Source organism: Micropterus dolomieu, linkage group LG19, assembly GCF_021292245.1.
Source record: "Micropterus dolomieu isolate WLL.071019.BEF.003 ecotype Adirondacks linkage group LG19, ASM2129224v1, whole genome shotgun sequence".
In the NCBI taxonomy this organism is placed as follows: Eukaryota; Metazoa; Chordata; class Actinopteri; order Centrarchiformes; family Centrarchidae; genus Micropterus; species Micropterus dolomieu.
In genome coordinates, this window is record NC_060168.1 from 9,434,304 (window position 1) to 9,447,546 (window position 13,243).

A 13,243-nucleotide genomic window follows, 5' to 3' on the forward strand; every position below is an offset into this window, starting at 1 on the left:
TGGTTAATTTGAGAGTACCACAAAGAAACTAAATGATGCAAGCACTTTCCCTGTGCCTCCCAACCCTCTCTTTGGCAACGATGGACTGACTATACTGGCGATCCTACACACACACACAGCTGTAGAAGAGTTACAATACAGATTTAGTCTGCAGACCTCTCATCTTTAGCTTTGGTCTTCTTTATCCAGCCGCTGCTCCGCTGAGCAGGCGACATACTGTAGATTAAGGAGTGTGAGTTATGATTTGTAGGCACAGACTGTGTTATCCCTCCCAGATCTTTGTGTGTGTGGACCTGCAGAAACAGGCCGAAAAGGGAGATTCCACTGTGTGTTCTTTCAGGGGTGTACACCTCATGGTACATTGCACAGGTGTGTAAGATGTAAGTTGCACTGCGACATTAAAAAAGGAACATATTGCTCTTTTTCAAGGATAATATTAGCTTACTGTTATTCTGTACATTAAACTGACTAAAGATGATATTAAAAAAGAAAGAAAATGACATTTATTCTTCCTAAAGTAGCCTTTTTTGGTTTCATATATATGAATATATATTACAAAAAAGACAGATTGTAAACTTAAGTTGTTAAACTTTGACTTCAATAAACTGAATCCTCTGCACTACGAGCTATGTCCTGTTTATGTGTACTGTTTCTTGGATTTACTGAAACCGCATTACAGCATGTTCTGTGCTGATGTTGCCACAGTGGAGATGACCACAGCAGGAGGCCATATGTTATGTTTTACTCCTGCAAAAGCTAACGTGTTTATCAAAAATGTCTTTGAGCAAACTGAACCCTTACCTACTCACTCTTCGTAAGTATCCACCTCAGACTACTAAAATTAGCTAGTATGCATGCACTTCTATGCATCCACCCATTGCATCCAGCCATTATCTGTGCACACTTATCCCATACAGGGTCAGGGGAGGAAGGAGGCTATTCACATTGAGTAAGAGGTGGGATACACACTGGACAGGTAATCAGTCTATCACGAGGCATCCAGGCATTCACGCTCATATTCACGTGTGCACGACGTGTACATGTAATGAAGCATCTAATGGTGCTACTTTGTTCTCATCTGTTTTTCAGACAAATCTTTTTCTAACCTGTTAGGGTCCACGGGGCAAAAATTGGCTGTTGGACCCTATATGTCTGACCCACCTCCTGCCCTGTGCAATGTGTATGTACTCAATCGCCTCCAAGATCCCATCAAGTTCAGAGCAGCCAGTGCACTCTACTATGCTGGAACAATACTTGATTTGTGTTTGTTTGCGTTAGGAACATGAGCACCCCATTTACGAAAAAAATTTTGCTCTTTTTGACACAGAGCCCCTCTTCAAGATAGAGCCATATAACTATTTATAATACCAGATTCACCTCAGTTAATATTGTACTTTATAAGTTGAGCCAATTCCCTAACAAAACTAATCAAATTACCAAAACCATCAGACTTGCAGTGAACGTGGAGCATTTGGAGCCCCTAAAAAACCACTGCATATCATTAACAATCGCTTTAAATGCGGATTTGCAGTAACAGTTTAATCATTTAGAAATCCTCCTAAAATATTAATAAAACGAAATGGGATTCTTTACATTTTAATTGCATGCATGTAAATTTACAAAACAACAGTCATTACCGGTACTGAGAGCATGTGAACACTGATGATATCACCATCAATAGCGGGCTGCTGCAGATGCCCCTTCCGTCCAGTAGGTGGCAGTAGCTGACCGTGGCTTGGACTATTCGAAGCGGCGAGTCCAAGAAGAAGGGGGAGCGCTGTCATGGCGGCCAAGGTGAATGCTTGACATTACCTCTTCGGCAAAGTTTTTTGTGTTTAAAATGTGTATTTTCAATGAATGCGTGGGTGTAGTGTTAGTGTCAACAGTCCCGGAGCTGTTAATGCAAAGTTGGACTGACTGTCACCTTCCAGGCATTAAACGCTGTGTTGTGCTAACTATGTCTTCTCTATTAGCCTCGCTGAGTGAGTCTATGCTAGCTAGACAGCGTTTTGCTAAGTTAGCTGACAGCAGTTTGAGCACTACTTCCACCATTACTTTACTCCAAAGCATGTGTAACAGCCGAGAAATATTAATATGTGGCAACCCTGGCTTCGTTAGCCAATATAGACCGTTTTGCATCAACATGAACACAGTTAAAGGCAACGTAAACATTACATTTAACGTTAGCTTAGTTGGTGTCGGTTGTAAGTTATTGTCTCCACAGTATCCAGTAAATGTAGTTACAGATACTGTGGCTGTTGAACGCTGACCATGTGCGTATCAGTAGTGACAATCACTAAATACATTTACTTAAACGCTGTATTTAAGTATCATTTTGAGGGTCTTTGACTTTATTAACGTTACATTTATTTAACAACTAGCTATATACTAAATATTATGCATGCAAAACATGATATATAACTTATAATATGACGCATGTTATAGTTTAAGTACCCAATAGTACACAAAGCCATTAAAATGAGCTCCAATTAAAGCTGCTGCAACATTAAAATGGTAGTAGTATAACAGTATGACAGCTATGATGATAACAATAACACTAACTCTGGGAATTAATCATGAGTACCTTTGATGATTTAATAATATATTCTTGTCATATTTAGGCTTTTACTTAATTATTAAATTATGACCACAAGACATCACTTTGAATGGGGTATTTTTACATTGTGGCTTTGCTACATATGTAAAACATCTAATGTTGCTCTGCTTCTTCCACAACTGGTCCACATGAGTCATCTGTCTATCAGTGTCTATTAGTTTGTTTGTGTTTTTGCTATGAGTTGACAGACATTAAAGTTTGCACTGTACTTTGACTGTGTGCTAGGTGGTGATGGTGGCTGTCCCGACAGTGCTGGGCATAGCCTCCATCCGTGTGTATACTGTGAGCGAAGCGCCCACTGGTGGGCTGGTTACTCGAGAAAAGGTATGGCTGTCCCAAAACTTCAGCAGATCTTGTGGGAGAGAACGCATTGCCATTCACCGAACTGTTACACGTCATAATTATATGATGACTCTGCCTCTGTCCCCAGCTGAACATCTACACACCGCTGCTACAGTCTGCTCCTGCCCAGTTTGTTCCAGGGAGGCCAGGTGTTATTGAGAGCAGGTTAACTACAGTGAGAGAGAGCATACTACCATTTTTCCAGGCTGTACAGGTATTTAGATTTTATGTGTATATCTACAGCGATGCATAACAATAAATTAAAGTTTGCAAGCACCACTGCGGCACAATTAACTACTACTTTCACATCCTCTCTAACACATTAAACCCAATGACAACAACAACCCTTTGAGGGGTGTAAATAAATGTTATAGAAATAGAACAACAGCTAAAACCCATTGCAGAGGTCTTATCTTGCACCTGCAGTGTTGGTTTTCCAACCCTGATTTTTGTTCCTCTTGTTTGCGGTTACAGAGCGCAATCCCTCATGCTGCAAGTGCTCTGTGCAGGAACGATTTTGCAAACAGCAAAGTTTAGGAGTCAGACAGGAAATAGCGTTCATGCAGTTAACCCAGCCGCTTTAAGGTTTGCCGAGAGGAGATTTGACAGTTTGATAATGTGGAAGAAAGGGGGGGGGGGATAACGCCTCAAACTGAATCCGATGTATCTGTTTCAGAATCGTCTAGTTAGTTCTGTTCTTGGTGGTGTGTTGTAGTGGTTGATTTCAGCTTTGTCCTTTGTTCCCCGCAGGGTGCCTTTGTATCTGTGAAAAGTGGAAGTGTTAATCTATACCATGCAGCAGAGGGTGAGTCAACAGTAGATCCGCAAGGCATCATATATATATATATATATATATATATATATATATATATATATATATATAAAACAAATAATCTCCATCCCTGAAATTCTAAACTTAAATCCCTTGCCTTCCTTATATAGCACTTATATTCAGAATTGTGTGGTACATTTCTGATATTACATATGAAGGGTTTTTTGTACATAAACTCTTGTTGCCTTAAACTCATGAGATTGTACTGGCACCCTAAAAACAAATCACACAATGTGTATCTATTTATGGCCTTATTAAAATATATCTTTCTGCTGTATGTAAAATTTCATTATAAAACAGCACACTGTTTTTTTTTGTGACTGTGCGTGTTTCTCTGTGGCATTTGTACTGGGTATGTTATGTCCCCAACATCAGACAATATGTAAGAAAAGCGTTAGTGTATCATTCTATCCATTAGTCATACTTCTGCACATACTATTACGGTAATTATTACTATTTAACAATATTCTTACTGCTGCTAGTGTTGTAAATAATCACAATATGAGCCAGACACCAGTTCACAACTAAGAAATATTTGTCATGTAGACTGCGTTCCTGTGTTTCCCAGATGTTTACTATTACTTGAAAGACCCTCCACCGGGTTTTCTACCCAGATTTGGCACCATCAACATGGCTGGCCTGCTTGGCATGTTCTTGGCACGAAAAGGTAACTCGATCCCCAGTCACTATATCACACACACTGTAGGCCTGCTGGGAACAGTTATTTTGTCATTTATTAGTGCATGGAAAATGATTACCGTATATAAAAACAAACCACAGGCAAATGTCGTCTCACAATGTTTAGCACATCAATCAACTTTCATTCACATTTTTCGATTCGCAATATGCCAGCTGATATACCTCCAGTTTTATTACTGATTTCACAACAGTACATTTTCAGTATCCCTTAGTTGCTGTGTAAAAGCTGGTTTTCCAAAAGAAATTTCATTTTCATTTAACAAAATCAAATGAATAAAAAAAATCTAAATTCTTAACTGTTTAGTATGATCTTCATTCAAACAGTCATAACCTGAACAATGTATTCAGGTTCTACATCCAGCCCTGCAGAATGTTAAACATCAATAATGATAACGATGTAACCATCTAATATTTCCTTTTGTACTATTGTAAAGTTTCCCAGCAGGAAATCTATGTAGTGATAATATGTAGTATTTCAATGTGTGTTTATGTTTAAAGTGTTATATTTTAGACTTATCTATTTTCATGCCACCCTGAATTTGGACGTGTGGAAATAACAATTTTTGGTTATTTAATAATTTTTTAAATAACACCCCTTTCATATAGATGGATAGACTGACAGATACTTTATTTAGACATTCACAATTATGTACCTAGGTGTTATATATGATACTCTTGAATTTACAGTTGATTACTTGAAGCACATGTAACACAAGTTTGATCCAGTCATAAGAGGCAGCTGTCACTGTTTACCAGCATTCGCAGACCACAGTTTGCCACTTCAATTGCAGTCCCCTGGCTGCTAAACCACAGGTAGAACACATTACAAACAAGTGACATTAAGTTTCTGTTTCAGTTTTGAATGAGTTCATTCCTAGTAAAGACACCTGTTCACTAAATCTAGTCAATGTCTGGCCTGTGTTCAAACTTGATTGGGAAGAGCGTCGTGAACCACCAACACGAGTCTAACCGGCGCCACTATGTCAGTCTAAATAAGCTAATAAGCCAGGGGTATGTGATCTTTCTAAATACAGCAGTCCAAGATGAAGTTGGGCGCCAGGATTTAGTCTGTGCCAAGTTAGATTGATTGCCATTCTTTATCGCAAACATTATTTAAGGCTCTCGTTTCAAGAGGATAGCCCTTCCGCTGGGCCTGATGAGTGCAGGAGCTTCCGTGTGCTATCCGTCCCAGACTGTGGCTGTGTTAAAGGTAACCAAACCTTTTCAAATGCTGACCTCTTGGTTATACAAAGTCATTATTTTCAGCGTTTAACACTACTATTGTCTTTTACCTCCCTAGGTGACGGGTAAGAAGGTGTATGCTGCAGGGCGGTGGAGCAGCGCCGCAGTGTCTTCGCTGCTCACCTACAAGTCCCAGGAGCCTGTTGCCAAAGAGATTGCTGCTGCACACCTGCAGGTTAACAGTCAGACTGAATTACTGAATAGATTTATTATGACCATTATGTATGGATGTAACCAGTTTGTTTCTGAAAGTACTGTTTTACTGTGTGACTAAAACCAAGACAATGGCTTAACCCACATATTGATAACTTTCCCTGTGAATCATTTCCGCCCTTCACTTTTTACTTGCTCAAAAAAGTCCCTTTTTACCTCTCAATAGGTTTAAGTACATTTCATTTCCTAGCACTTTGCCCTATTATGATGTAAAAGTTACAGTGCTCTTTGCACATCATATGTAGTCACTTGGAGTCACTTGTGATCTAGAACTTAAAGCTTTTACTGCTGTTAAACTCACTGTGCGTCACTGCGTAGTGTCAGCTAAATGCCTGAAATGTAAAATGCTAATGTAAGCGATTATTTTTTTTTCACCATAGTCAGTGTAATAAATCTAACCTATTAGAATTGAAATGTTCAATGAAATTGTAAAGCTTTATTGTGTTTTATAGATTAAATGTGTTACTTCTGTCACTGACAAGTTAAGTTTTAGTGTGATTAATCAAATTGTAAGATTCATAATAATTTTATATAGAATAATTTAAACAGTCTTACAGATTTAAAACAGATTTAAATCTTTCTTTTTATCCATATGTTGTTAGGCAGCTACAGTGCCAAACCCAGAGTCTGCGGTAGTGGAGGAGGCCTCAGAGCCCAGCTCAGTCCAGAGTGCTACAATCCCAGAGACAGAGGTGGAATTAGCTCTGTCTGTTCCTGTCTCTGATGAGCACATTGTCACTGTCATAACAGAGGAGGCGTCATCAGTAACACTCACAGAGATATCCCCCGACCAGACCCCTACAGAGACCATCGCAGGTATTATAGATATTGATCTCTGTCTGCTCCTTTCTCTGTCTCCATCTCTTTTGTTTCACACACAATAACACAAAGGCTTCTACTGATGATTTGCTGAATTTTTTCTCCTGTTTAGATCCAGTGGCACATTCAGTGCCTGCAGAGACTGAGACCACCACAACCTCAGGGGAAATACCTGCTCCTGTTGAAAGTGAGGAGCCCTCAGACACAAAAAATGCACAGGATGTCTCCCCTGACTCTAGTCCAGCCAAGCCGACGTTGAGCTTAGAACCGGAGATGGTAGAGGCTTCTCCAGTGGAGGTTACTCTGGTGGAGGCCGCTTCGCCAGTGGAGGCGGAGGCGGCTCCAGTCGAGGACGTTTCTTCCTCTGAAGAACCACCTGCTCCAAAGGCCTCAGATGAGGCAGCAGGTACTAGAAAGTGCACTAGTAATACTTACTTGGAAAACCACTGTTGGTACAGAAGTGGATTAACTGGGAATGGAACAGCTACTTAATTTATTGAAAGCTCCTAAGCACAATAATGATCCAGTAAATGTTTGTGAAAGCTATTCATACCTTTTTTGCGTTAGTTCTACAGTACACTGATTTGTTGTAAATGTTACTGTCAATATTACTATGAAGTCACAAAAGCTTCCATAAAGGTGGAAACGCATCAGTTGTGTTTTGACTTGTCCACAGTGCCAGTTGGTGAATCTGGTGTGCCCGAACCTGCTGTTCAACCTGAGTTAGCTGACCCACCCCAAGTTGCTGCTGTGGAGGAGACACTGACCCCGACACCTCCCCAACAGTCTGCAGCAGAAATCAGCAAAGGTACTGTGAACACTTGCACTCATACCGCTGCACTATTTGGTGAGTCAGGCAGTGACTTACCCATGCACACAGACATTAGATAAGCAGAGATTTGATAATGCTATTGTCAGTTTCTACCTAAATATATCTTGTGTCACAAGTCAGCCCTGAAATACATGACAAAACAATCAAGTACAGCTCAACAATAAACAAACAGCTGCAGTCCACTCACTTTCAGCCCTCAATATTCGATGTCTGACGTATGCAGGTGCATATTGGCACTCAGTATAACTGTGACATCTCATATTTCAGCCAAACACACACTACCATTGGTCTATGGAGAACCCATCCATATCTTCAACATTTCAACAGAGTGAATTAGTTGTGCAAGCCTTTTTGAATATATTAACATTGGATATGTGCAGTTTGAAAACCTTAGTGGTGTGTAGGACCCGCAGTTTGTAAACATGAAAGACAATCTTACGATAACAATGGATTATACATTGGAAAGGTAGTTACAGAATCTGTTTGCTCGAATAAACCCTAGTCTCCAAGAAAAACACCTACACAGAATTTTGTTAATTCTAGGAAGAGATGTGGTGTGTCTTTGTGCATGTTTGGGTCTCTGTGCTAGTTCGAATCCATGCCTATTGTACTGAACACTAGTTCACTAGTATTGTATGGTCACAGTAAGACTGATAGGACACTGCTGCTTTGACCCCTTGTACTCATTAGATTTGGCTGGTTCTAATTAGGGTTATCTTGTAATGTAATGGACCAGCTAAATCCCGTTTAACATATTATATTTCTGTGCTTTTGACTGAGCATGCATTTCTCTTGCTGCCCTCCAGGGGGCACTGGTTTCAAGCCAGACCCTGCTGTAATGGACTTCGGCCAGGCCAACCCCGAGGATGAAGACCTGTACAGCACACGCAGCTGAGACACCACAGCTGGCCACAGGAGAAGCCTCATTCCCACACTGCCATCTCGTATCTCATCCTGATTGACAAATGCTCTGTATCATCATGCTTTGTAAATAGGCCATTTTGCAAGCAAGCAGAGTCAGGAAGTCTTTCGTAAACATTTCCATTCTCATTTCTTTGGCACACATCATTTATTTTCCACAGAAAGAGGTCCAAGTATATTTGCATTGTAGCAGCAATGCAGTGAATTCCAGTACACAGAACTGAGTTGATTTGCGTAAAAGGACAGAAACATGGAGAGAAAAAAACACACCCACAACTTTCTTTTAATTCACAGATGGCAGTTTGTGAAATTTTCTCGCTGTATGTGTCATTTAACAATTACTGGCTTTTGTGCAACGGCTTTCACAGCCATGAGTGCATGGTGCTTTTATTTATTGTAATTTAGCACACTGCGTTGGTAAGGTGAAAATACTGCACGTGTGCTTGTAATGGTTACACGGTTGACTAGTGCTGTAATTTTGTTATATCAAAAATGGTCTTCAGTTGTTCAGAATCAAAAATAAATCTATATTTTCACAATTTCATGTTGCATCATGTCATCTACTAAATGTTTACTTGTCAGTATTAGTTGTGTTATTTATTGTAATTTCAGCACACACAGTTACAAGATACCGTAGTTTTAGTAGTGACACATTTGTCAGTTAAGCACATAACTGACACAATAATAGTTTTTTTTATAATCATCAAACCAAAAACAAACAACTCCAGAAATGAAGGACATTTTACTAATAAGAGTAGCTCTTAGGACATAATATAATGATCAGCTTAAAATGAGATGAACTTAATCTTCATTTGAAATAGCCTTTTCTTTTCAGGGAAACCATTAAACCCACTGGTTTCTGTACCTAATGGTAAGTGGAACTTAAATATGTACAAAGCAATTTAAGTTTTGGTCATATAAGGTTTTTCACTGTTATTTTCAATGATATATTTAGGTTTGCACCATACATCAACTGAGGATCTTTCCTTATACATAAGGAACAGTTTGTGCTCAGCATTATGAACATTAGACTTTAACCTATTTTGATAATATACATATAAATGAATCACGCAAAATAAAAATGTCATCTTAGTAATCCATGTCCTTCAAAAGGTCCCAGTGAACTGATCTTTCTTTTGAGCTGCTGTTCAGACATATTCAGATGACTTTGCCAATAATCTCACACTTATGGCTCACATCTGGAGGTTCCTGTCTCACGCCACGACTGGTGTAAACTTTAAACCTCCCAGAAATTATGAAATAGCTCGGTAATGAGCTGGGGTAAAATTTAAAGTACGGTATTGTATTGTACTGAAAGGTTGTAGACTTTATTAGTGACCAAAGCCACAAACCAATGTTTATTAAGTGTATATAACAAGAAATAAATGCATAATATTAAATCAAACAATTTAATAATTTTATGTGCCATGAACTGTCAACAACATTCATCGTCTCCAGAGATGAACCTTCCCTGCAGCATTGCCATGAGGTTATCATTTTTGCTTTTTAGTGAAATATCACATCATAACAACTATTGGAAAAATGACCATTTAATTTTGTTCAGATAATTATTAACAGTATATATAAACAGTATTATAACTAATTACATTTCAGTCAGCTTCAGCTGTAGGCTACTTAGTTTTTTGTGCTAATAAGCAAATGTTAGCATGCTAACACGCTAAACTAACAGGTAAGCACTATACCGGCTAAACAGCATTGTGAGCATGTTTACTGATGTTAGCGTGTTGCTCGAAGCACCACTGTGCCTATGCACACCCTCACAGAGCTGCTAGCCTGGCTATAGTCTGGTACAATTTACTCACTTAGTTGAACCAATTGTACCAAGTTGGAAACTTGCTCATAAAAATGTAAATGAGAACTGCTTCCTTGGTCAGTAAAGTACAAACTGTCCAACTGTTAGTAAATCTGATCCCAAGTGATACAGTCATCGTGGTTTCCAGAAACAAAAGTACAGCAATTATTATGTTGGGGAACTCTGGAAGTCTGGGAAACAATTGTGTGTATTAAACCTGGGATGTCATGTATACTTTAAAGCATTTTGGTGCCACATGTTTTTGTTTATTTGTGAGCACACAGTTTGTACCGAGGGACCAGGCTATCTGTTGACATCTTTATAGCTTCTTTACTGCTCCTCAGAGGAACCGGAGCTCCTTGGACCTCATAAACTCTGCATGAGGTTGACTCCCTAGGGAGTCTGTGTGTGTGTGGGTGTGTGTGCTGCTCACATATGTGTTTAAGAGGAAAAGCCTACAGTCTAGAGGAAGATGTCAGATCGATTAGACGTCAATACTTTCTCATCCTTCTTCCTGTTATACATGGAGACACTCACAAATATGGGAACCAGGCTTCCTGTGGCATTGGATATTCAGTTTGTGTGGATTGTTTGAGTTGAGGTGTCAGGGGGCCAATGTGACCGTGCTGTTTCTTAGACAAGCACTGCCAAATATTCTGATAAAAACTCATCCAGAAACAACTCTGTCCTGCAATCATTTCCCACCAACAGCATTAATGAAACCATATGGAACACATTGACTCATTCAAAGTAGAACAGAGCAGAGAGAGTGGGAATGCTGGAAATCTGTGCAATCTCTTCTTCTCACATGGACATCTTGTTGCTATAAAGTGAGGGCCAGTGTTCGAGGTTTCAGAGCCCCCCTGCAAGATTTGACGCTAATTATAGCCTCATCTCACCTCCCTCTAGGGTCCCCTATACATATGGGCCCCCTCCCTTACGGCATCCCACACAAGCACCAGCTATAATTATGTTCTGAGAACTAGTGTTAGACTGGACTCTGTCGTGTAGTCCAGAGCGCTCTCAGATTTTTTCCAGGAAGCTGGGCTCACAAGCCTGACCTCACACCTTTCACCCCCATGAGCCAGATTTTCCACAGAGGACTTTGTGAGGGTTATGGTTTGTGGTGGTTATCTTCCCAGGGTCTGGCCAGCAAGGGAGGCCCCCACTGTCAAATAAACACATAACACATTTATCAGCAAAAATATAAACATAATTATGTAAGCAGTTTAAGGGTGTTTGCTTATGCACATCTTGTGTGCACACATGTGTAAGAGAAACACTACTTTAATAACTCGTATGGGGCACCACCCTATTAACAGGGAAAACAAATAAAACAAATGAATTATTAATTAGATTATTAAATTGATCTCAGTATCCTAGAATTATTTTTGATAGATTGACCTTTGTCTTCTTACAGACACAGATAAAATGAGGACATTTCTTTATAGCTAAATGTATATTAACTGAATAAATTTATGGTTAATAAAAAACGTTATATGATGAAGAAAAACTAACAAAAACTGTGGTTTACCCTATTGTTCTAAGCGCTGGCAGAGATGAGATGTTCCCACTGGCTTTCCAGCGTTATGTGCAGGGCTGAGGCCACAGTGCAGTGACAGGGATAGCAGGTTATGCTCTCAGGTGACTCCTTGAGAACAGTCATCGAACGGATGAAGTGTCCTCGCTGATGCGGCTGTGTTGTTTCAGGACCGATGGCCGGTCTGGGCCAAGATGTTGCTGGCACAGTGTTTGGAGGGATGTAGGATTCAATGTTTATTCAATGCTTACCTTTGTTGTCTTAGAACACAGACGTTAAGTGGGCTTCTGTTGACTCTGATGTTGTGGCTTGTCGAATAAAATGTATCCACAGTAACTTCTTCAGCTATGCTTGAATAATTCTGTTGGCCAGATAAAAAAACATACAATAACATGGAATAACTCCTCAACCATCAGGCCTAGATGCATAGGTCAGAAGCTAAGGAATATTGTTGCTAGTAAACCTATTTATTTTGCTACTAAAGAGTAAATAGAGATGCAATAAAGGAAAATATGATATTTCCATGCTTGCCTGGTATAAAATCTATATTTTAATAGCAATATCACAATCAAAACCATCATCCTGTTGATTATAATGTAATTGAACATCTTCACCTGGAATACAACTGTAACTATAACTGTAAATTTGATGAAAAGAAACTTAATATACTTTCAGAAGTATACCAGGCGAATGTCCATGTTTTGGCCATATTTACTGTTTAGCCTACATGTTCACTTTTATTGGGAGTTATCTTCTAAACACTATTTCTGTCCATACAACCATGTTTCAAATAACATAAAGCTTCCAAAATATTGAAATATTGATAAAAACAGTGAACATTCCTATGATCAAAAGAACCCCCATGCTTTACTGGCCCACAACTTGAGAACAGAACATCCTACAAGGCTGTGGTCTCTTTTTCTTTGTATTGAGCAGACGAATCGGTTGATATATTGGATGTCTGTACGTTTTTGCCTACGGGTCGGCCAGCAGATCAAATGATAAAGAAGCGTCTGTTCCAAAGCAACACTTTTCTTCAGCTACAGTTTGAGGTGAAAAAGAATCCTAAGAGCTCAGATGGATTGCGCAATACCAAGATGGTGGCCCGCAGCTGTTTTTATACAAAAACAACAGCTGTTTTTAGATGAAAAACAGCGAAAATGGCAAAAGTAAGTCATATGTTGTACCTGTATATGTATATTGGTGCGTTTGTTGGTATTATCATCCAGCTAATAAGTCTGTGAGTTTTGTGACTTGAATGATATGAGTTACACAGCTGATCAGAGCTGGGGCCTGTACCACGAAGCAGGATTTGAGCTTATCAGGTATCTTCGGGGTTAACCCTGGGTTTTCAGTACCAGACGGTGGTTCAC

The 13,243-nt window shown here is 39.5% G+C and overlaps 1 protein-coding gene and 1 long non-coding RNA gene across 2 annotated transcripts; one reads left to right on the plus strand and one right to left on the minus strand.

The window, feature by feature from the left end:
* Positions 1-1,677: 1,677 nt before the first annotated feature.
* LOC123958319 (MICOS complex subunit MIC27-like) lies at positions 1,678-9,061 on the plus strand. The gene is made up of 11 exons (XM_046031614.1): positions 1,678-1,794; positions 2,843-2,941; positions 3,048-3,173; positions 3,710-3,764; positions 4,360-4,458; positions 5,609-5,700; positions 5,791-5,907; positions 6,548-6,761; positions 6,877-7,170; positions 7,441-7,572; positions 8,403-9,061. Exons 1-11 carry the CDS (start codon positions 1,783-1,785, stop codon positions 8,489-8,491), a joined length of 1,329 nt encoding a protein of 442 aa, XP_045887570.1. The 5' UTR covers positions 1,678-1,782; the 3' UTR covers positions 8,492-9,061.
* A 965-nt stretch (positions 9,062-10,026) lies between these two features.
* On the minus strand, positions 10,027-13,192 carry LOC123958050. Its single transcript, XR_006821989.1, has 3 exons — positions 13,058-13,192; positions 11,865-12,231; positions 10,027-11,498 (listed from the first exon to the last, which is right to left on the minus strand). It is a non-coding gene; the product is annotated as an uncharacterized LOC123958050 (long non-coding RNA).
* Positions 13,193-13,243: the final 51 nt, after the last annotated feature.

Excerpts from the sequence above, each read along its gene's own strand:
- LOC123958319 (XM_046031614.1), top strand. Across the intron at positions 4,459-5,608 it reads CATGTTCTTGGCACGAAAAG|GCTCTCGTTTCAAGAGGATA; the intron begins GTAACTCGATCC and ends ACATTATTTAAG. Across the intron at positions 5,908-6,547 it reads TTGCTGCTGCACACCTGCAG|GCAGCTACAGTGCCAAACCC; the intron begins GTTAACAGTCAG and ends ATATGTTGTTAG.